The sequence below is a fragment of the Rhinichthys klamathensis genome, unplaced genomic scaffold, assembly GCF_029890125.1.
Source record: "Rhinichthys klamathensis goyatoka isolate OS25496 unplaced genomic scaffold, OSU_Roscu_1.1 h1tg000005l_1, whole genome shotgun sequence".
NCBI lineage: Eukaryota > Metazoa > Chordata > Actinopteri > Cypriniformes > Leuciscidae > Rhinichthys > Rhinichthys klamathensis.
The window spans coordinates 6,204,192-6,229,059 of record NW_026606558.1 but is presented as its reverse complement, the minus strand read 5'-3'; the positions used below and the strand labels follow the sequence as shown (position 1 = coordinate 6,229,059).

The window sequence follows — 24,868 nt, the reverse complement described above, 5'->3', positions numbered from 1 at the left end:
GGAGTTTCTGAAACTCTAGCAGCATCGTGTGGTACACATTGGCACTACAGACATTTGTGTTTTCTGGCAGATTTGGGAGCGGTCTGCTTCAACAAAACAAACAGTGATTGGATAATAAAAGGTTTCACTGAGCAGCCCGATTCGACAGAGTGCGTTTTACCCGCCCACTGAAAGACTCGTAACGGATTGCCATTGGTTGAATTCAAAAGCCCGCCCAATTACCGTTTTTTTATTGGCTCAAACGTAAATATGGGTGGGCAGAATCTTCCAGAATCTAGCGGTGTGGTCTGTGACGGAAGATATTTTCCTAATAGCTAAAACAAAGAAGTATATAATAGTGTTTGGGGTTTAAGTTCTGAATACAGGCGTTAAAATATTGGATCGCGTGTAACTGATGATATCTGAAGCTGACTGAAGCAGTAAATAAAACGAAGATCTTGTCACGTGAGTGAGTGCATGTAAATATTGGCTAACGTTAACTTAGCCGTAGCAAAACCAAGCTTTCAGTGGAAGACATGACACGATAACTGTTCTGTCCAGACATTGCTGCATGAATACTAAACACACATTTGATTTTCAGCTCGACCACACACACCAGCACCAGACTTTGCTCAGTAACCGAAGATGGACGGGAGTGTGACAGTCATCAGCAACCCCACCGTGTCCGTGCGGGTGACCAGCACCGTCAGCTCCTTCGAGATCAACCGGAGATTCAACCGCGGCTTAACGATCGCAGAGTTTAAGGTGCGGCAGTGCAGATATGCGCCATGTTTTATTATAACCTAGTTTGTAGAAATGTCATACGTCACATTAAGTTACATCTGAAATTGCCTATTACAGGATACAGTTTGTTGGGCTGTGAAGCTTTGTTGGGCTGTGAAGCAAATGCCCACATTTGAGTTAAAAATGACAAAACAGATTTGGTGCGTATTTTCTAAAGCTATGGATGTAATTTGACAACATTGTCAAATCACAGTCAAGAACATCACTCTAGCTTGATTGCTAATATTCAGCATAACAGCATTTGCAATTGTGATATTTTATTATCATTATTATTATTTTGTTGGGTAGAGTGGCTCTGCAACAACAATTGAGTAAAACATGCAGACTGTCCATGATTTTTTTTTAAAAAAGCCACACAGTCAGATAAAATGTGAAAACGTTGTAGCATTAGGGGTAGACATCCATCATAAAAGTAATCCATATGGTTCCAGGGGGTTAATAAAGGTCTCTATGGGAATCATATTGCTGTTTTAGTTTAAGTCTAACTGAACATGTGCATTTGTTTTACAGAGTAAACTTGAGCTGATTGTGGGAACCCCGGCTGCCTGTATGGACCTCGATCTATTCAGCACTTCAGACAAGTTCTTACAGAAGCTAGACAACAATGAAGCCCTGCTCGGCTCCTATCATGTGGATGACGACTGCAGAATACATGTGGGTATCAATTCCTTTCTGACACACCCCATCTACACACAGAGCGAGTGACATTACAAAATTGGAATATGTAGATGATGGGGATGTCAATTTTCACAAATTCCTATGATCGATCAACGATCGATTAATCGTTAGCCTTAAAAGGATAGTTCACTTTGAAATTAATTTTTGGTATGTTTTAGCTTACCTCAAGGGCATCCAAGATGTAGGTGTCTTTGTTTCCGCAGTAGTTTCAATTTTGATATTTTTAGGTCAAACCGTTCTTGTCTGTCAGTCATATAATGCAGGTCTATGGTCACCACCTCAAAGAGCATGCACAGAGAAGTCCAAATTAAACATGATTTAATGACTAGTAAATGTAAGTACACATTGATGGCCTAAGACACGAAACGAGCGGTTTGTGTGAGAAAACGAACAGTATTTATATTGTTTTTACCTCTTGTAAACACAGCCACGTCCAAGTGATCTGAGGGCGCGGGCGCTTCGGTCTGCACAAGCGCCGGAAAGCGCCGGAAGTGATCTCTTGCGCGTGTACTCACTCATACAATTGTTTTATTTATTTATTTTTATTATTTTCTTTTACGACGGTTTAAACATCCCGGATAAGCGCAAATTAGTACCATTTTAATTAGCTGTCTTACCTACAATCTCTGTTCTGTGTAAACAATGAGTAACGTACATGCGAGAGATCCCTTCCGGCGCTTGCCGGAAAAGACCGAAGCGCCAGCGCCCTCAGATCACTTGGACGTGGCTGTGGTTACAAGAGGTAAAAACGATGTAAATACTGTTCGTTTTCTCACACAAACCGCTCGTTTCGTGTCTTAGGCCATCAATGTGTACTTACATTTACGAGTCATTAAATCATGTTTAATTTGGACTTCTCTGTGCATGCTCTTTGAGGTGGACCCCATAGACCTGCATTATATGACTGACAGACAAGAACGGTTTGACCTAAAAATTTTAAAATTAAAACTACTGCGTAAACAAAGACACCTACATCTTGGATGCTCTTGAGGTAAGCTAAAACATACCAAAAATTAATTTCAAAGTGAACTATCCCTTTAATACTGCAATATGCGTCTGCTGCAGTGGCATATGGCCAACAGCATGACCGGGTATGCAAATGCTGCTCAAAAGACTACCTCACCAAATGAATGAGAGGGGTTTTAATCTAAATAAAGGGCTAGTAGGATTGTAAAATGTTTCGATGTGAAAATATAACAACTTAAACAACGTGTCACCAACGCCGTCTCAGATGCGTGCTTGTCAGAATGTGTACGCTCTTCTTGGAACAACGTGCTAAAACGCGATAGTTTAAATATTATTGAACTATTATAAAATAGTGTTCTCATGTAATGTGACAGTCCCAATTATATTATTAGCCGTGCATTGCTGCTTGAGGTGCGCGCTGAATGAACACTGGTAAACTGGAGCACTTTGCTAGCGCGTTATTTAACTCAAAGAAATGCATGAGATTAATCAGATACAAAATAAACCATAATATTGCAAATTATATCTGCACAAAATGATGCGAATGCCCAAGTGAACTTGAACTAAGTTACAAGCCATACAGAATGACTCATGTTGTGGAGGCGTTCTTCCTGGAGCAACGTGATGAAACATGGCAACTAAACCCAAATAATTCACAATGTTTTATTACAATATTGTTCTCTTTATGTTATGTAATATGATATGACAGTCCCAATCATACTCATCATTAGTCGTGCATTGCCGTTTAAGCTGCGCACGCTGAAGATGATCACCGCACGCTTTACTACAGCGCGCGTTAATTCTTAACCAAATGCATCCTATATAAGATTAATCACATATAGATGGGCCTACACAAAATAAACACAATATTAAAACTTACATTTGCACAAAACAAAAGGCTGCGAAATTGCGAATGCACATGCAAACATAGTCAAGATGGTGTAAAATGGTCCGGCACGCTCGCTTTACATGTTTCGCGGTTGAGCAGCACGCACGCGTATAAACCTGCTTAAAGGGATAGTTCGGCCAAAAATGATATTTAACCCATGCATTACTCCCCCTCAAGCCGTTCGAGATGCATATGTCAATCTTGTTTCAGACGAACACATTTTCAGTTATTTTAGAAAATGTCTTAGACCCTTCAGTGGATATAATGTGAAGCAATGGGGTCCACCTCCTTCAAGTCCCAAAATGTGCATATATCCTTCACAAAAGTAATCCATCCGGCTCCAGGGGGATAAACGAAGGCCTTATGAGGGTAATCTGTGCGGTTTTGTCGTAAAAATATACATATTTAAAACTTTATAAATGAAAATATCTGACTTCCGGCAACGATCGACGCGCGTCCACGGGTGATGGAAGTCGGCGTACGAGGTAGGACGTAGCGTTGTGACGTAGAACGAACGCGCCCGCGCAGCCAGAGAGCTATGCAGAGAGCAGAGCAAAACATCACCCGTGAACGCGCGTCGATCGTTGCCGGAAGTCAGATATTTTCATTTATAAAGTTTTAAATATGTATATTTTTACGACAAAACCGCACGGATTACCCTCATAAGGCCTTCGTTTATCCCCCTGGAGCCGGATGGATTACTTTTGTGAAGGATATATGCACATTTTGGGACTTGAAGGAGGTGGACCCCATTGCTTCACATTATATCCACTGAAGGGTCTAAGACATTTTCTAAAATAACTGAAAATGTGTTCGTCTGAAACAAGATTGACATATGCATCTCGAACGGCTTGAGGGGGAGTAATGCATGGGTTAAATATCATTTTTGGCCGAACTATCCCTTTAATCGACGATCGCTGAGTTTTATCGATTAAATGTTTTATCGACAATTAATCGATCGTCGATCAATCGTTAACATCCCTAGTAGATGATGATTCTTAAAGCTTCAGAACTGTGCTGTTCTGGACATTTTGAAACCGTTTTGCTGGCATTAATAAAGATGTAATTCTACTGTGTGCAGGTGACAGACCGCAGTGGTGCGCAGAGCGGAGAGTTCACTGATTTGTCGAAGGTGGAGAAATTCGAGATCTCTGATGATGCATATGAAAAAAGGGCAGGTAATCGAAACATGGCATCAAATTTCTGCCTGCGACACATTTGATGAGTGATTTAATTGTATAGCAACTTACAGTGACTGCTCAAATAGTCAGTCAGTCATGAAGTGACTTTTTTTTCCCGCATTGTGACATACATCTCAGTGAAACATGTAGCCTTGCTTCTATCAGTCGTTTGCTCATTGGATTGAAGCAGATCGCCTAAATGTAAAATTGCAGTCGATTGTAAGAAAGGGGCAGGTTTAAGCAGACTAAATGATTGGAGAAGTTCTGTATATGTCAGAAGAGAATCTGTCATTTCACCGGAAGACAAAGTTGACATTTTGATTAAAAATAATGAGGTAAAATAAAAAAATAAATATACATTTAGGATAAATCATTCACAATTACCTCAACATGCATTTAGAAAAAAGATAGGGAGAATTCTTCATCTCATGCTGCCTTTAAAAAATGCAATTGGAAATGTATCACAGAATCACATCACACGTAAATGTTAAAGAAATTTTTAATCAAGTATTTCACTGCTTTAACCCATGAAATACAAAATTCCAATAAAATGAAGTGGCCCAAAACCACTTAGAAATTTGGATCACACATATTTAAAGTGCCTTTACCATTAATGTAATGTCTGTTCTCTCTAAAATATGTTAGAAAAGCAAATATCTAACTTCTCAGTTTTCACACATGTCAGATTCGATACGGAGCTTCAAGAAGAATATGAAGTTGGGTCGTTTTAATGAGGAAAGCAGGGTCAAGCAAGAAGAGTCTCTTGCTAAGAAAGAAGAGGAAGAGAAGGCAGTGGCTGAAGCCATCGCTGCTGGAAACCGCTGTAAAGTCGAAGTTCCTGGGCAACCCACCAAGATTGGCACCGTCATGTTTGTGGGTACGCTTACCATCATTTTCATATCACACCTCTCAGATCAGGGCTCAACACTAAGGATTTTTTTTCTACTAGCCCTGTCGGTTATTAAATCATATCCTGATTTAATCCCACCTACTGCTCTGATTAACCACGTAATTGTTACATGTAAAAGAGCCCAGTGGGGGGGTTAAATATCTAATAATAAATGTGAATTATATACCGTTCTCTAAAGCTGTGCGTTTGAGTCGTGAACCTGTGTTTTCAGTGTCTTGGAGAAATGTATAAAATTGATAAATAGAAACTTTTAAAGTCAGCATAATACAGAAGTGTTGTGACTTGATTTTGTCCATCAGAAACTGATTGGATGGTTGTGGTTTGGTATTGGTTGATCTCATGTGAGTGACAGGTTGTCCCACCCTCACGCCAGTTAACGCATCATGAGATATCAGCATGTCTGAAGATATGTTTAAAGATTATGAAGGCACATGAATTAAAAAAAATAATAATTAAGTGTACTGACAAATAATTTAAAATAAATACTGTAAAATTCCATTACAAAAAACAAGAAGAATTGTCCATTTTGATTACATGGTGACTCCCAGAGATTTCCCGCCAAAATAAAAGCGCTATGGTTTAATGTTTGAAAGCAAAGAAATGAAGGCAGACATAAATATTTGTAAATTTATTATTGTTCTGTAAATACAATTTAATTATTATTAAATAATATGTAACAAAAATAGCTTATTTTATATTACAGTGGTATGGCAATAGTTTTGCATTTTATTTAAATAATAAAAGATATTTTGAATAATAAAAGTAGTAATAGTAATTATTATCGTTGTTGTGTAGTCCTATTGAATGGGAATAAAATCAGGGTTTCCTTCTATGGTGTCCTTATCTGATCACATGCCTGTTTATTGCTTGTTTTCAGGTACGGTAGATTTCAAGCCAGGCCACTGGGTTGGTGTGAAATATGATGAGCCGCTTGGGAAGCATGACGGCAGGTTGGTGCTCGCTCAAGTTATTTATGTTTATGAGAAGACCAGCATGTCTCAGAAAAGGTCTAAAATGTGACCCTTACCTGAACCTTATGAGAAAGTCTAACTGATGCTTCCTGTTTGTCCTGATTTAGTGTGAACGGGAAACGTTACTTTGAATGTGAACCAAAATACGGCGCCTTCGTGAAGCCCCTCTCAGTAACGGTGGGAGACTTCCCTGAAGAGGACTATGGTTTAGATGAGATGTAAGACTCACTTGATGAGTAGTCAGAAGCATCTGAAGGAAGATCCTCTTTCTTCAAGTCGTTTGACTCCATGCAGTGAGACATTTCTGCGGTAGAAGGTTTTCTGTCGTCAGTGCAGATCATTTTGTTTTAGGCTGGTCTGGAAGAGATCAGTGAAAATTCTACTTTAATTTCCTGCAGGCAAACACAAGAAATGATCTTAAATGCATCTGTGCCCTGGCGACTGGAAGTAGTAAGGCAAAAGTGAGAACATCAGTCGAGGTCAGAGTAAAAAAAATCTAGTTGAGCTCTTAAAGCATTCACTTGCATGTGGATTGTTCATTATTGAATTCCAAAGTTCTGCAGCTAATTTGAGCCCAGGCTGAATCATTTGACTTCAAACGAAACCAACTAACCACAACAGAAAATGTTCTTCACGTTTTTTTGCAATTCTGTACAGTCATTCCTCCTTTTTATGCAGCCTACTACATTCTTAAACGTCAACATGACTGTGTTTAGGGTCCTAGTCCCTCATTCTCTTAGGCACTTTAGCGATTAGCTCACAGATGAATTGTATAATATAGAATCCTGTGGCCTCAGTTTTCCATGGTTCTGTATTTTCAGTGAAAATTACTGAAATGTGATGAATTCTTGCCTTTTTTTTTGTGAAAATTGGCATGTAAGCTTTTTGATGCATGTCAAATTCACATTTAACTGAAAAGCCTTGTTTTTATGGAGTTCTGTGTTTAGCTAAATCTGTGTTTCAAATAAATCAATACCAATTTTGGACAACCTGCAGACATGTGCTCAAATTGTCTTTTCTTCTGCCTTAATGAAGCATGGGATACGTTGTACTGAAAAACACTGGTGTCGTACAGCCCTAAAATCTTGATAGCTTGTAGGTGATAATTAACATGTTTGGTTTTGGTCAATATGCAGTGATTGGTTTCACATGAATGCCAGTTGCTGCACTTCTTTAACAAATCAATGTAGTTAAAAGTAGAAAAGCTGGACATTAGACTAGGCACAAAGATTGATTGTTGGAGAATGGAGATATACATGAAAAGTGCTGGTATCTCTTCCTCATGTTTTTGTCTTGATTTCCAAATATCTTAAATATTGATTTAAATGTCTTAAATCAAGATACATTTACTTGAGAAGCAAAATGATTTAAGATATTAAGTCTTTGAAAAAATACCAAAATTAAGTGGGTAAGAAAAATAGACATGAATTTATCATTCATGCAATTTCTGGTTCATTTAAACGTGTCTGAGTGGACTTATCTTTAGTATAGTCCTCCCTGATAGCACACGTACATCACAGAGACGTCTATTTGATGTCTGCATTTACATCTGCAAGATGTATGTTGTTTTTAGAGTGTTTGCTCGTCTGCAATATGTGTCTCTAAGACGTTTCCTGTCAGATGTTAATAAACGTTTAGAAAATGTCTTTTAAGATGTTTATGATTTAAAATGTATGTAAAACTGTTTTTTTTCTAAGATGTTTTACACCGCAGATGTTTCCCAGATCAAGCCCTCTTTAGCAGACATCTTAGAGACGTACTTGTGCTGTCTGACTTTATTTCCCCCAGATTGTGATGGCTAGCAAAAATAAAAGTGTTTCAAATCACTGTCATTTTTGTTTGCACATTACTTAAACAAAAAAACAAACCGATATCTAGCAGTAGGCTGTTTCAGAGCACACACACACACACACACACACACAAACCAAACCTCTCCAGATAAAGACCTACCTAGTTGACAGTTTCAGTCGCTGTTGCTATCAGCATCAAGCTGTGCCGGTGTTTACTAAAACAGGATATTAAAGTCTAAATTAAGTTAAGATTGATATATAACGCGTTTCTCTGAACGACACCAGAAGCAGTCTGATAGTCGTCGACGAGAAGCCAGATAGGAGAAACTTCTTTTTTTTTTTTTTCGTTCGTCATGACTCGTTTGGTGTGAGACTGCAGGACTTTAGTTTATTGGCAAAGAAAATGAACCGCTGTTTCTGTCTAATCCTCATTAGATCCTGTCTGGTTTTGTCTTCGGGTAAGTTTCTCAATTGTTTATTTTGTTTATAAGAACTTGCATAAGAACTCTGTGGAAACAGCGCGATATGACGGATATTGCGAGAGCTTCCATTGTGTACACGTGTTACTTATATAGAACATTTTGGTTCTGTCTCAAAAACTGAGTGAGCTGCCTACGAGAGACAGGCTCCTGTCCTGAATTAGTCTTTTTAGTGGTAATCGCAAAGAACGTCACTATACCTACACTTTCTTTTGTTATTATCTAAACTTAAGTCACAAGGAAATCAGAATTGACAATTCTTATTTTTTATGGAATATTGCAGTAGGCTATTTATTATAAATGATTCACCCGTGCACATAAAATAAATCAATCATGTTCCTTTTAATCAAATCTTTAATCAAAATGTACGGAGCCCCGAACGGGACATGGTGGTGAAAATTTGTCAATGCTTTTGCGTTTTGTCGCAAATTTTTGCGTGGGAGCTTTCTTTAAGGATCATTTTTTTAAAAATATATATTTTTTACACAATTTCTACCCGATAAAATATTTTAGAGCTCGGCATAATTAGAAAAATGTATATTCATTCTATAAATGCCCATGGTCTTATAAAATCTTATTTAAAAAAAAAAAAAAAAAAAAAAGGTCTAGATTAGAAGGTCTAGAAATCACTTTTAAAAGGTTTCTCAAGACAGTGTGTAGTGTGTACTTTTTTTTTTAGTTTGGTCCTATTTTAATGCTTATTTTGTCTTATTTGAATGAATTTCCCCCTAGTTTCACCGACAAGGCTTAAACCAGTCCCAGACTAAATGCATGTTTGAGTTGTTTTAACTAAAAGCAAATTGCACTGAGATATCTTAAAATATTTCAGTGCTGTTGTTTTGTCTCAAGATGCACACCAGTAATGTATTTTTTTCCAAGGCATGTTTATGAAAGCAATTTAAATATCCTAATTGGATAAGGCGTAATCCTGTTTTAATATAATCCCTGTTTGTGAAACCAAGTCTTTAAATAATCTGGAGGCCCCCTGGTTGAGGACCGCTGGTCGAGGTAGACGGCTCACTATGGAAAGTCAACAACTGACTATTATATATTCTCAAAAAAGTACACCAGATGAATCTCTTAAATCACAAGTTTTCTATGAAAACAAAGATTGCAACATTCACAAAGTTGTGGACCAGATGTGTCCTATTGCAGCAACATCTTACACAACACTATGAAAGTACACTACTAGTGGCTTTTATTGTAATACGAACCAATAATATGCTTTTCTGCTGATCTGTATGTTGATCGCCATTACATTTCCCACATGCAGTCATGAGAGCTGTCCAGACTCATCCAGCTGAAGGAGAGACAGTGACTGGATCAAACATGTCCAAAACAACATTAGCCCCTAAAGCTGAACTCATCTCCTCAACTAACCCGTCTCTGAACACTGAGCTCATCACAACACAGAGCAAACCCCTGATTCCTGCATCTACTGGTACAGTCTGATTTCCTACATTGATTTGTTGCACTACTGTTTCATCACATGTGGTTTCCTTCATTATAGTCAAGTTTACATTTAACAAATTATATTTAAAGGGTTAGTTCACCCAAAAATGAAAATTATGTCATTAATGACTCACCCTCATGTCGTCCCAAGCCCGTAAGACCTCCGTTCATCTTCAGAACACAGTTTAAGATATTTTAGATTTAGTCCGAGAGCTTTCTGTCCCTCCATTGAAAATGTATGTACGGTATACTGTCCTTGTCCAGAAAGGAAATAAAGACATCATCAAAGTAGTCCATGTGACATCAGTGGGTTAGTTAGAATGTGTTGAAGCATCGAAAATACATTTTGGTCCAAAAATAACAAAAACTACGACTTTATTCAGCATTGTATTGTCTTCCGGTTCTGTTGTGGATCCGCGTTCAGTGCCGCCGCTGACGTAAGACGCTGCTGACGTGTGTCTGGTGTGTGTGTGTGTGTGTGTGTGTGTGTATTCTGGTTCTGTTGAGGATCCGCGTTCAGTGCCGCTGCTGACGTAAGACGCTGCTGACGTGTGTCTGGTGTGTGTGTGTGTGTGTGTGTGTGTGACGTAAGACGCTGCTGACGTGTGTCTGGTGCGCCCGAGCTTCGTTTACAGTCTGAGGGAGACGTACACTGGAAACAAAACAATCTTCACAAACTTGTCTAAGGATTTCCACACAGAGGAAAACTTGCATTTTTTTGCCCAGCCATATTTATTTGAACCCCAATACACACACACACCAGACACACGTCAGCAGCGTCTTACGTCAGCAGCGTCACTGAACGCGGATCCACAACAGAACCGGAATACACACACACACCAGACACACGTCAGCAGCGTCTTACGTCAGCGGCGGCACTGAACGCGGATCCACAACAGAACCGGAAGACAATACAATGCTGAATAAAGTCGGAGTTTTTGTTATTTTTGGACCAAAATGTATTTTCGATGCTTCAACACATTCTAACTAACCCACTGATGTCACATGGACTACTTTGATGATGTCTTTATTTCCTTTCTGGACAAGGACAGTATACCGGACATACATTTTCAATGGAGGGACAGAAAGCTCTCGGACTAAATCTAAAATATCTTAAACTGTGTCCCGAAGATGAACGGAGGTCTTACGGGACGACATGGAACGACATGAGGGTGAGTCATTAATGACATAATTTTCATTTTTGGGTGAACCAACCCTTTAACAGGCGTTCCTCCTAGTATCCCAACTGCAGGTTCTCGGTTCCATGCGGGTAGTTTTGTTGGCGGTATGACGCTGGCCATTATCATCACACTGGCTGTGGCTCTGGGCTACAGGTTGGCCTGCTCTCAACGGGAGGTGCGCTACAGAGCCATGTGAGTATCATCAGAGCGCTCTCTTTAGGTGTGTTTGACTTTAAGCAGTGCATGTCGGTTAAAAAAATGTCTGCGCATTCTGCACTGTGACGTACGCGAGAGTGATTCAAGAGCATTCGGCTGACTCGTTCTGTGCAATTTCTCCACAAGCTCTGATGACAACTCGGCTGTTTCACAATTGGTCTTATTCATTGTTGACAACTGTCATGTGTGTTTCGTGTTTATTCTGACACCATAAGTTCCACGCTCACAAATCAGTGTTTTTATTACTGCCCTTGTAATGTAATCGTAAAATATTATACAAAAATAAAATAAAAAAATGCACCTCTTGATGGAAATATTCCATCAATTTTCATCAAGAGGTGCATACAATTTTGCTCAAGATGTTGTATTGATAATACAAGAGTCCAGCACTCTGTAAAGTCTCCTCCAGCACATCCCAAAGACTTTCAATGCATTTAAGCTCTGATTCATGTGTGAAAATGATTCTTCATGCTCCTCACATCTATTCTTTCACAGTTTGAGCCTGAAGAGTCTTGACATTATCCTCCTGGAATATGGCCATGATGTGTCTTTCTATGTATACATGGTTGTTTAAGAAATGAAAAGCTACACACTCCATCAGTTAGGGTTAGAAGAACTGTTGCCAAACATATAACATGATAAAAACATAATAATCACTGCAATAATGATCCAATCATACACTCTTAAGCATTTGCCTATTGAAATCCAAACAGCAGATTTTCTTTTGGCCAGGCAGTGTTTATCAAAATAAAACTGATAGAAAAAAAATATAAACCCCACTTTAATTGTCATTTAAATAGTATGTTGAACTTTATTCTTGTACAAACGCGCTGTTTTACGCAGTACATAAAGTATTGAATGGAAAGTGTTTCTGTTGATACATTAAAACGCCTGAAATGTCTGTATATTTGACAAATATTGCATCTATTCAGTGTCATCTCTGCTACACAAACAGCGCGAGCCGAAGTCAAACACACCTATTGTTTTATGCAATGTTGTTACGTTTACATAATTGCTTGTTTAAAAAAACATAAGGATATCCAGATATATGATGTGATGAGTATGTGAACCATGTACCCTTTTCTTCTCAATTATGTATTACACAAGCCATGTTTTATATGATCATATGTAATAACATAACCTTGCTAATATATATTTCATGTCATTCAGTGAGGAACATGATGCCATCATTTAAAATGGAGCCACTGAGGAAATACAGGCCAAAGCACATGCTAGTCATGATCTGAAGAGAAAGTTTTCACTTTACCATGGTTAATATGCATATGAAACTGTGTATGATTTGTTTGATACATTATATATTTGAATCTAAAACAGGTCGCCCTCTTTTAGCAGTTTATACATTTTAAGTTATGAATATTTGATCTCAATTGTGTTTTCAGTGATTTTTCTGTCTAGTCTAATCTAGTATTTGTACTTAAACTAGACTATCTTTACTAGTGTGTAAAATATGAACCTGTAAGATTTTTAAAGAGATATGAGAGACACATTATTTTGACACTTTTGGTTAGTGTTCAGGGTAAAATTTTTTAGGTTTATGGTATTTTTTGTATAAAAGTGTTTTTGTGTGTGTGTGTGTGTGTGTGTGTGTGTTTTTAAATGTGTTGATATTAGTTTCATGTACGGTAGAGAATATTATCCAATAAAGTGATTTAGTCTAATGGTGTGGGCTGCATGTTGTACATTTTCCTCACACACAATTTACAACGAATGTCTAATAATATTGTAGGCTCATAATGCATGAGTATACGATTAAAGACAGTATCTACCAAAGTATATACTTTATTCCAGGCCAATTTTAAAGTAATATGTAAAGAGATATAATGTAACAGAACTTAAGGTTCTAAGATACATGCACATACATTGATTTAAAAAAACAAACAAACAAAAAAAAAAAACATTAGATCATAATAAATGGATATAAATTCATTCTGGGTGCATTTAAAGAAATCTAAATACCAATCCATTAACTTGTGTGATTAGTACTACCACTACAAAAAAAGTAAACAGTTACTATATATTCTGAACAGTTGCACACTAAGCAAGCATAAAATCATGTTTAAGTGACATACACATTTTAGTCAATGCTCTATAAACGTGCAATACCATAACTGTACCCACAATTCATAAAACATTTTGTTGCATTGCTCTCTCCAACACTGTTTTACCCCACTAGAGTCTGCCATCAATACTATGTTTGCAAAAATAGATTTTTCTCTTATCTTGTCTTTTTTCTCTCACCTCTAACATTCATTACTATGGCCTACTTGCTGTTTTTGATCATAAAATTTGACCATAAAAATGTTTGCTTACTGAGGCAATTGAGTTATAGACCTTAGCGGTATTATTCACCCAAACAGACCACAGAATATTATACTCATAAAATGTCGCCTTAAAAAAAAACAAAAACAAAAAACAGTACAAAACGCATTAAATGTACGGGCCAGTTATTGAGCTATAGTTATGTAGTGTAAAAATAACCATATTGTAAACAAGAGGAGATATTCAGAGTATATTACTGATTGCAAAGGATCCGCAGTAAATTTCCTGTAGTGTTCTTCTATAGTGAAATAATGTAAACCAAGGTAACCTGCCTAATAATGTGTCTTTAGTACTAACATCAGAACCAGCATAACAGGGCCTGTCAAATCTTGCTTCATTCCAAATCTCCTCACTAATCAATTAGACCTTTTCTCATTAGCTTATGTTTTACGTGTACATAAAAGCATGATAGATTTTTTTTTATCATCCATTAAGAGAAAAAAATCATTACTAAAAAAAAAAAAAAAAGTCTTTGGAAGCCTCGTCGAAGAAATCCTGACAGAAACGATAACTGATTGTTTCCATTAAAGTCTACTCTATCATTCATATCCACAGTTACCAAGTCAAATCCAAGCTAACAGCTAATCTACAGCACTAACCATCAAGACATGCTCATCTAGCCATCTAAACTTATCAGAACCTTCCACTTACTGCCGATATCCGTCTCAGCATCAACATCAACATAACTGGCACAGACTCTACTGGAGCTCATATCAGAGATGTCTGTCTATTGATCAAAGTGCCCTTGATATTTTCTTCCTTGCTTTTGGATGAGATATTTTCACTAAAACAAGCAAGTAAGCAGGAACATATCAACTGAGATACTAAAATCGTAAGATAAAAAGAGATATCGGTAACAAAACCAAACGATTCCCCCCTCAGATTGATTATGAACGATAGCGTCCATCTAGTCAGTGTTATCTGTCAATCATTCCCATGCACTCTTGGAATAGTTGTATAAATCCGTTAAAACGAGAGCAAAAACAGATCCGCTTTGTTCTTTGATCACAAATGAATGCCGTAACCGTCAAGAAACGAAATCAGGCTTAAATAAAACTAACACACAAAGAGGCTAGGGTTCTTTAAGGAAAGACACACACAAACAAAAATTCAACCCTAAATCCCAACATAATATTTTTTTATAAAACCTTTGAAAGAAATATACTTTGATTAATGAGTAAGTAAATGAAAACGTTTTCAAATTTGATCTATGATCTCTAGTGTAAAAAGGACAGGATTTGTTTTGTCTGAAGGCACTTGATTACACAGTTTCTAGAGTGATATTGCTGGCACAGCCAAGCAGCGGGATTCGTTTAACCAAAGCCACACGGTGAAACCTTTCAATCCCGATCCCATCAAAAAAAAAAAACCTAAAAAAACACGTACAGACGACCTCCTCGTCGCTTTTTGGTTTCTCAGGCTCATTACTGTATGAGGGAAAAAACAGTCAATTGTAGCTGAGCTGAGATCAGGGATGTTTCGAGTCACAGAGGTCGATTTAGGGTTACATCTGTCTTTATCGCTCACTCTCGAGGAACACCCGAGCCCATCGGCCCTGTTCGCCCAGCGAGGAGTTCATGAGGGGAAACACAAACTCACATACTCGCACGCTGATCATACAGTACAGCCGTGGAAGAGAATCGGGTACGTGTGAATACTTGTCTGTTCATGGGCCAGCCTTGAGGATGCAGACATGAAAAAAAGACATGAGAAAAAAGAAGCACAAAAGGACCAACGGTTAAAATACCTCAGCTTTTAAAACCAATTCGGCCGAACGTAGTGAATGGAAGATAGGGAGAGAAAAACTGTCCAAAGAGGGTGAAATGTCTTTTCTTTTCTCAACTCAAAGCATCTACGCATCCTTCACAGATTGGATTAGGCAGCAGTTCAGCATGTTGGAAGAGAAGGCGTAGTATTCAGGCGCTCTATAGCCAGGTTAGAAAGTTCTCCTTGTCGATCTTGGTCGCTGCCAGCACAGACTCCATGTCATTGAGTATGTCGGAGCTCAAGGCCTCCTGCAGGCTGGGCATCAGCTCCTCGCCCTCCACCGCCATGCTCTCCCCCTCCAGGGTGCCCAGGTCCACATCTGTACCCGGGATGGCGTCTAGGTAGTCGGGAAAACGGCTGGGCTGCGTCGCCATGGAGCTGGGGCCGAGGGTGTCGCCTGGGAGCGAGACATTGGACTTAAAACTCTACTGATATCATGTGTGTGGTTTGATTGTGATTATTGTCCTTGTGATGTACCTGTCTCCATCTCGTCCACACTGTTGAGGAAGTCGTCTGGAGTGCGAGGGACGCTGTAACTGCTCATGCTCAGGCCACTGTCTGTGCTCTCGTCCCGGGAGTGATACGTCCCACTGCACAGGAAAACACCATTAATGACAGCACACACACACACATTTAAAAGCTTGCTTAGACGAATATAAACCATGTACATATGTAAATTGTACAGTTACACTACTGTTCTAAAGATTTCTTGGTTCAACTTTATTTTACTGTGTCCTTATTACTACAGTAACTACATGTAACAACTATAAATTATGGGTAGCACTGCACATGTACATACTATGCACTTATTATAGCAATTACAATAACTGGGTTATAACTAGGTGCTAACCCTAAACCCCACCAATAAACATAATGTAGTTACCCACGATAGTACTGGGAAATATAAGGTAAGTACACCAAGCACACGTACTGTAAATTAAAGTGTAACCAAATTATGCGTAATTACATGCAACTAACCCTAAACCAAACCCCAATCCTAACCGTAAGTACATGTAGTTCATTATTATTACTATTAAATGCATAATTACACGGTTACCCTTTATTTGAAGGTGTCCTTGTTACAGATTTCTTTTGAAAGAAATTAACACTTTTATTCAGCAAGGATGCATTAAAAATATTTATAATGTTATAAAAGATTTCTATTCCAAACAAATGCTGTCCTTTTGAATGTGCTATTCATTACAGACTCAGTTTTTACAATACATTTTTTATACAGTGTACATAAATTACATTTTTCATGATTTTTTTATTATTATTATCATTTATGGTAATTTGCCTCGCACCGGTATAAATGATCTCATGGCAAGAAACAATATTTATAGTCACATATTTCATGTTCACATTTTTGGGGGAAAATAATTTGACCACCACAAAGACCAAGTCTACGAAAAGCCAAATATATACGGTGACATTAGATCAACACACACCTGACTATTTCTATCTGACCACAAACTCACAAGCTAAGAATATAACAGTGCAAAGCACAGAAATCTAGTGCAGATAACTTAATAAAAAAGAAGTTCGCTCTTTTTGCAAAAGTGAAAGTTTGTTGAATCTCAGTACACAGAGAATCGCAATATATTATTGAGAGGATGAGAGTGTGCAGAGCAGGTGGAGACTTTGCATTAGCCAAAACACAAGAAAGTTTAATCTATTTCCATTTGTGTTACTCCAAAGTTTTGCAGACTTTTGTGTAAATTGTGTACAACCATATATACACAGTACCTTAACATAAAAAAATCCCTCATTTACAAAGCTTCGGTAGCCATTGCCTCTTAACTTCTGTACAATTACCCAGATTAACTGCTAATAATGACTGCTCATTCTGCTCCTAACTGCTGCAAGAGTCTCTGCTTGTATTCCTCACAGTGGCCCGCTTTGAACTGCCTTTGAGTCATTGTAAAAGGTGTTGTTTTGCTGGTGGTCTGAGAAAAGCTCTCTATAAATAGCAGGCAGGCAGTTCAGCACAAATAAAGAGGGCAGAGGACATGCTACAGTGAAGGAAAATACAGCAAGTTTCTCCTAATTAAGAGAATGAAATGTGGCTTCAGTGCATGAGAGTCGCTGGATGAATGAGCTCTTTGTGAGCGCAGCCGAGGCGGTGGGAGGGGGGGGGGGGGGTGGCCTTGTCCAAGACCGAGACCACATGTTCTCACGGCCGCCTTGCTATTCACATAAATCCCTTATCTGCTCTCATGTAGGAGGAGAGATTGATGTGCTTGTCTGCCACTGGAGGGCGCAATTCTCTGCAAAAGCAGCGTAATATGGATTGCTTTCAACAGCTTCTCCATCAGGGGTCACCAATGAGTGTCATTCCAGCTAAAAAGCACACATGATGCAGCCAAACATCTTTTGTGGGACGGTTCATGGCATTTATGTGCCTTTGCACCATGTGCAAACTCAAAGTGAGTTTCTCTTGCATTCATGTGTTGTGCATGCATGAGTTCGAAGTGCCTTACCTGTTCAAGAAAGGGTCAGAGCTGTTGGTGGTCATGTTACGGGCGTCTTGGCCCATGCCGGGCGAGGACACGGGGTTTTGAGTGCCGCCATCCTGCTCCATGCTGGTTGGAAGCTGGTTTCTCAGGGCGAGCTCCTGTACGCACGCACAGACAAAAGAAATACGTGTCAAAGGGCGAAATTCACAAAGTGAGCAGACTGGGTTTGCAGGAACGGAAGCTCAACGGAAGACGAAATGAACAATTTTCTTTGGAATTACTTCAAGTACAGAGATGAGAGTGGATGCATTTTTCAACTAAAGAGAAAGGACAGAACAAACTATTCTGGTTTTGCTTTCAAAGCACACAAAACATTGAGGTGAAAAAAAAAAAAAAAACTTAACCTACAAGTTTCACTTAGTTTCCTGTATCACCCTCTTGTGTTAAATAAAAGCCTTTCCCATCCAACAAGTCATGAGTTACAAATCTGGTTATCATTTGTCAATGGATTGTGCAAGATTGTCTGTCAACGTTTTCTTTTTTCACAGCCTCAGCTTAGACGGGTGGTTTGCAGAGTCTCACGCGAAGGTGTGGGTTTATTGCACACCAATAGGGTCAGATCTTTGTTTTTTATTACGGACTTCCTATGACTAATTGAAACTTAAATATTTGCACAACTTTTGCTGATTAAAAGATAACTCAACAGGCTGTCACAGCATGACATCCACACTGACCCTGCTGACTACACTCATCTTATCGAGAACGATTCATTCATCACATTATTTAAAAGAAATGTCTTTCTTCTTTGACTGACATTATTATAGTTCTATGCTGCCAGAGTTAATGCGTTAACTGCTATAATTTAAATAGCGGTTTTCAAAATCAGTGCAGGTGGCTTATGAAATTTAAATCAATTACAATGCATTCTGTAAATCTAAACTTAATTTGAGTATAATTACATTTGTTTTGTTCGTTTTAAAATCATGCAAATGTATTTCAGTTTAGTTCCAGTTTTGTTGTTGGTTAAATTAGTTTTTAACCAAATTTCAGTTAGATCAGTGTGAATATTTTTATCTTGTTAAATATCTTTTTAATAGAAAATGTGTTATAATTTAGAGGTAGGACAGACTTAGAATCCAATTTTACGTTTGCTTTGATTTCAATAACATGCAATATCATGGGTGAGCGATTCATTATAGGATTTCCAGCAATAACATCAATGTCTTTAAGTGTTTTTGAAGGCCTATCTTTATTAGTCTTTAAAGTGAGCTGCTTCCAGCCTGTAAGATCATCCCCGAAGATCTCTGTTTATTTAGTTTTCCAGCAGGGGGGTCTTGCAGAACTGAGTCAACACCGTGTTTACATTCCAAAGCAGGGGCAGCTGAGCAAAACCTCCTCCTCCTCCTCTCCAACCTCTCATTTACTCGCTCAAAAAACACACCCCATCTATACAGCGACTTCAGATTTACCCACCCTACACTATATGTAAAGAAACAAAGTGTGATGGGTTGGTGTACGTTTATCAGATGCATAAGTTGCAAAGTGGACCAGACCTTATGCCAATAGTCAAGGTCTGTCAAAACAACCAGCATAAGATTAAACGTCACGCTACGTTACAAACAAAAATACACAGTACAGCTCAGGCCCAGTTAGGCAGTGTGTGCCCGTCTAGCATGCGAGGACAGAATGTTCCGACAGGTGTGTGTCTGACCTGGGGTCTCTGGCGGAGGAGCTCTTGTTTGATCCTCAGTCTCTCTTTCTCCATCTGGATCTGCTGCAGTCTGATCTGGTTGTTTCCACCCATTACTCCACTCTGCGGGCTGGAGGGCAACTGGGAGCCTTGCTTCACTGGAGCACTCTGGGAAATTCGCTGCTGGTTCATAGCTGAGGACACAAAATCAATTATTTTAAGAGGCTTTGTTCGCTCTGTTATTGGCAATAAAAAAAAGGATTAAAAGGGATAGCTCACTCTAAAATTAAAATTAAGTCATCATTTACTCAGCCTGGTGTTGTTCTAATGCCGTATGCCCTTCTGTCTATTTTGGACCACAAAGAAAACACACAAAAAAGTTCCGCTTGTGCTCATCCTAGTGCATAGCGACAAGCATCAAGCTTTTTAAAAAAACTAAACACACACAAAAGCATCACAGAATGGTCCCATGCGACACGCGTCGTATATTCCAAGTGTTCTGGGGGGTTAGGGTTTGGTGAAAAACAAAATGAAATTTAATGTATTATTTGACAAAAATCCTGACCTTGGCCATTAGTCATTTTGGTGACTTAATTTTCCACTAGAAAATATACACAACATGTAAATAAAATTGTATTGTGTATATAAGCACTACTGAAACGCCATATTGAAGAATTAGCACTTTCATTATACACTTATGAAGGGCCAAACAGGAAATAATTATATGAAATCTGAATTAAATTCTCAATTTATAAATGCAAATCTGAATATTTATCTATGAATATGCAGTTATAAGTCTGAATTCATTTAGTGAGTCATTGATCATTTTCAGACTAATGACCAATATTCAGATTAATATTTGCATATATACAGTATATTCAGATTTGTATCTATAAATGTAAACATATAACTAAATATTTGAATTTATAGTCATTACATAGTTATATCTGCATTATATAGTTTATATTGTCATTATTTAGTCATAGAAAGATATATACGATTATACAGGTGAAACTCGAAAAATTGGAATATCGTGCAAAAGTTCATTTCAGTAATTCAACTTAAAAGGTGAAACTAATATATTATATAGACTCATTACAAGCAAAGTGAGATATTTCAAGCCTTTATTTGTTATAATTGTGATGATTATGGCTTACAGCTTATGAAAACCCCAAATTCTAAATTAGAATATTGTGAAAAGGTTTTCATAACTGTAAGCCATAATCATCACAATTATAACAAATAAAGGCTTGAAATATCTCACTTTGCATGTTATGAGTCTATTTAATATATTAGTTTCACCTTTTAAAGTTGAATTACTGAAATAAATGAACTTTTGCATGATATTCTAATTTTTCGAGTTTCACCTGTAAATAAATATTCCCGATTTCATATAAAAATGTCCTGTTTGGCCATTCATATACATTTGATATTAAGGAAAAAAATTATCTATACAACACAGGGCATAAAAAAAAGTCCCATCAATGTAAGTGAATGGAGAAATGCGTATCGCCACAGACGCAAACACAGAAACAAATGTTTTGGACCATAGGAGGTGGGGTGTTACAGTAATTGGACCAATGAAAATGGCTGTTTACTTATGCACTGGGGCCACCAGTGACAACAAAGCCGTGATGGTGCTGGCGTTGTTATGCGCGAGGGAGCCCCGTCTTCCCCGCTTATCCTCATCGCCATTCAATCACAGTGTGTTTACACTACCTCAGGCCTGAATGAGTCTCCACTCTCCTCTCACCATGGGAATCAGATCAGAGACTCACCACGCCTCACACACACCACAACCACCATCCCCCACACTGCCCGAGGCGTGCAAGAGTGTGTGGGAATGTGTATGAGTGCTAGTGGGGGAGTGTGTATCTGTGTGTGTGTGTGTGTGTGTGTTTGTTTCTCTTTTAAGACTCTTATCTCGCATAGATAGGGGTCTATTGAAGCCGAATGACGGTTCTGGTGGAGAAGTAATGGCTGATCTCAGGGCAGGAGTGACCAGTTAATACAGGCTGATATGAGTGCAGCCAGATTTGTTGCACAAAATAAACTCTTGATTCTCAGGTCTGGATTTCCCTGACTAGTCTATACTTGTTTCTGTGGGTATCTCACTTGGGAAACTCCATACCACAGCATGAAGATGACAAGAACACACAAACAAGCTTTATCCATGTGGCCGAATGACTCAGTGTTGCATAAGCGCAGCAGAACTGCAGGTTCGTGCCACGAATGTGTTCTCCTCTGAACCAACAGGAGGAAACGTGCCAGAGAAACACAAATAAAAAGAGCGAGATAGAGATAAAAGCTCAGATTGACGTAGTTTGCCCGTGTTTTCCACGCTGGCTCTGAAACACGATCATCCAGCAATAACAGTCTTTATCAGGCCGTCTCGCAAAGCCGAGCCAATAGCAGCTCCCCTGTCCTTTCCAGGTGAGACTGGCGGGATGTTGGGAAACATTAGGAAACGCAGCGCCAGGACCTTTGAAGCCTTTGTAAATATTTGCTGGCTGTCGATTTAACAGGTTTGTTGTATAAAAGCCATGCTCAAGTTGCGTTTCGAGTTAGGAGATAAGCGCGTACGCGGAGGAGAAAAAGGAGAGTCAATCTGTGTCCAGAAGAAAAGCCTCTCTATATCCCATCATACACAAACCTCAGCGGGCCACACAAAAGCAAGCTGTGAGCTGCCGGAAGCCAGCGTGAGGAAACTCAGCTGTGACTAGTGTGTAGTAGGAAACCAGTTGAAAGCAAGATGGCAGCCGTATCACTTACAAGTGGAAACAGCAGGTGGTATATTTATACATCAAGACTTTCACAGTTATTATTAGTGATTACTGCAGTGAGAAATGCAAATGTGCTTCCGTTATTCGCACTAAGCTGTGCAAGTAATATGTACCGGTAATGCAATTTTGCAAATAATAGAGTCGGACTAAGTCAGCGGCGTATTTCAGGTTCTTGACCTTTTCCTTTTTACAGACACTGCGCTGTTGCAATACGCTCACCATACGCGATTTAACCACAAATTTCTGATCATGTTTTCAGTTGTTCCCCTAGATTACACTTGGAATCCCTTTTCTCTCATTTCTTTCACCAGAAAGAACACTTTAGATCAACTTAGATCACACTGGAGACAAAAGATACATTCATGCCATGTTGGAATTACCGTAATTATGACATCCCGACTTGTAAAAAGCATGCACGTTCTCGTATAACTTAATTTAAACTATTTAATTTTATGAAAGCTCTGACTTGTACCTCCTGACCACTGCAAAATGATGCGGAAACCTTCAAAATGGCAATGACTTCAGCACTAAAATGATATAATTCCGATAATGGACTATTGTTAATAATGCAAGAATAATCTTAAAATGAACCAAAGACACAATAGAATTTATTGAATCGAGCACAGAGTTGAATGTCCTGCTAAATAAACTTTGTTTATTAATAAGGCATTTGCAAAGCCTTTTTATAATGCAATGCCTTTTTACAATGACTGTTGCTTGTTGCATTTACAAGGGGAACCACCAGAAAAAAAATTCTCTCCATGAATGCACTGAGAGACTGTCATCTTTGAGCGTGAACCACTGATGGCACTTTCGTCATCCCGTTTCCCAATAAGGCAAGCGCCTTGGGAGTCGTGAAGTGTTTATGCAACCGTGCATGAGTGTGTGTGTGTCAGCTCAAAGCTCTGGAAAAGATGAGTGCTTCACAAGAGTGTGACATCACTCTGCACTTGCCAACAAGGTGCCAACTCCTGCTCTGAAGGACCATGATAATCTAAGCGGCCCGCAGCACATGACCGATAACTGAAGGCTCCAGTTGGTCTTTGTGCTCAAAAATGGTGGTGTTTTTGAGTCTACGGGCCAGATGAGGCGTGAAATACATCATAAAGTCCCACATTGGCCTCTCAGATCAGACCTCAAGGCCTGTTCACCGCCTCTTATGAAGGAGGCACAAGTTTATCCAGTGGTCTCTTATTCCTCCCTTTCTTCTCCCTCTTCCTTTCCCTCTCTCAGGGCCTGCCTTCGCCTGCCCCCTTCCCCTCTCTCTCTCTCTCTCTCTCTCTCTCTCTCTAACATTGGGTCTCTTTGACTGAAAAGGTCTGGAACAGATTAGGAGCAGAGCTGCAGCATCGAGAGGCCTGGCACCGTCTCAAGTCCATCTAGATGTGCAGCTGAGAACAGTTCTGCCTGCGCTGGGCCTCACGCGGGCTGGGAGGGGGGGTTAGACAGAACGAGAGAATGGCCAGACTTTAGTTCTCAGTTAAAGGAGCACAATCCAACTCTACTCCCTGCTCGAATTACCCAAGTGTCTCCAATGGTGAGCGGAGACCCAGACGGGACATGTCAGGTTAGCAACATATTTAATCGTTATTTGAGGTTCAATTGGTGCAAGGAGCCAACGTTCTTCTAGCTCAAAGTTGCATTTCTGAAGCTGGTGGAATAAAGTTCAGCAACCTCAATGAGAGGAGTCGAGGGATTAAAACACAAACACAAAGGTTATAAAAATATGCCGACGCAAGCAGATACATAAAACCGCACGGGAACGCCCAAACATTCTAAACTTGTGGCAAGGAATGAGTTAACCACGTCTACCCCTCTCGCCGTTCTCCCCCTCACATTACGTCTGTAATTCAGAGGCCCACCAGGCTTGTCCGCTGAACACTTATAAATCTTCAAAGGGCTTCACCCACCAGAGCCGACCCCCCTCCCTTTTTGTCTTTCGCTCTTTCTCTCTCGCTCTCCTGCCTGACCCAGCCCTTCACAGACTTGTTACCACTTTACCCACGACCACTTGCTTGTTTGGTGTATGTTAGCACACAAAACCCAATTTTGTAGATTCGGATTTCGGCCAAAAATGGGGCAAAAACATGCTTGTTCATACATGAGGGAGATAGTGAGATAGTGTCCCAGGGGAAAACTCCTTTGGGATGAAGCAAAAGCACCTCAAGCGTGAGTAACTCAAAGTGACATAAGTAGAAGCCTTCATCTCTTTGTGAGCCTTACGTGCTCATAGAAAGAGATTAAAGAGAGGGACTGAAAGGGGTAGAAAAAGGACAAACATCTTAGTCTGACAACCTTTCGGTGAACCATTTATCTTGACAGCAAAAACAGATGAT

At 39.1% G+C, this 24,868-nt stretch overlaps 3 protein-coding genes across 5 annotated transcripts in view; 2 read left to right on the top strand and 1 right to left on the bottom strand.

Moving 5' to 3' along the window:
* Positions 1-274: 274 nt before the first annotated feature.
* tbcb (tubulin folding cofactor B) lies at positions 275-7,373 on the top strand. 2 transcript variants are annotated; one of them, XM_056256273.1, is made up of 7 exons: positions 275-458; positions 581-744; positions 1,294-1,437; positions 4,398-4,494; positions 5,183-5,374; positions 6,285-6,357; positions 6,486-7,373. In XM_056256273.1, the coding sequence occupies exons 2-7, from the start codon at positions 625-627 to the stop codon at positions 6,598-6,600; spliced, it is 741 nt and encodes a 246-aa protein (XP_056112248.1). In that variant the 5' UTR covers positions 275-458; positions 581-624; the 3' UTR covers positions 6,601-7,373. The 2 variants fall into 2 exon arrangements, with proteins under 2 accessions (XP_056112248.1, XP_056112238.1); XM_056256263.1 differs by having other exon boundaries at positions 276-444.
* Positions 7,374-8,502: 1,129 nt separating this feature from the next.
* On the top strand, positions 8,503-13,105 carry tmem123 (transmembrane protein 123). The gene is made up of 4 exons (XM_056256251.1): positions 8,503-8,626; positions 9,921-10,088; positions 11,325-11,472; positions 12,667-13,105. Exons 1-4 carry the CDS (start codon positions 8,572-8,574, stop codon positions 12,689-12,691), a joined length of 396 nt encoding a protein of 131 aa, XP_056112226.1. The 5' UTR covers positions 8,503-8,571; the 3' UTR covers positions 12,692-13,105.
* Positions 13,106-15,354: 2,249 nt separating this feature from the next.
* Positions 15,355-24,868, bottom strand: part of yap1 (Yes1 associated transcriptional regulator) — a 39,106-nt gene continuing 29,592 nt past the window's right edge. For both annotated transcript variants that reach the window (XM_056256238.1, XM_056256230.1), the window contains 4 exons: positions 19,771-19,943; positions 18,084-18,217; positions 16,081-16,193; positions 15,355-16,000 (listed from right to left, as the gene is read on the bottom strand). In XM_056256238.1, coding sequence (XP_056112213.1) covers positions 15,762-16,000; positions 16,081-16,193; positions 18,084-18,217; positions 19,771-19,943 — 659 coding nt within the window. In that variant the 3' untranslated portion in view covers positions 15,355-15,761. The remainder of the gene's footprint in view (positions 16,001-16,080; positions 16,194-18,083; positions 18,218-19,770; positions 19,944-24,868) is intronic.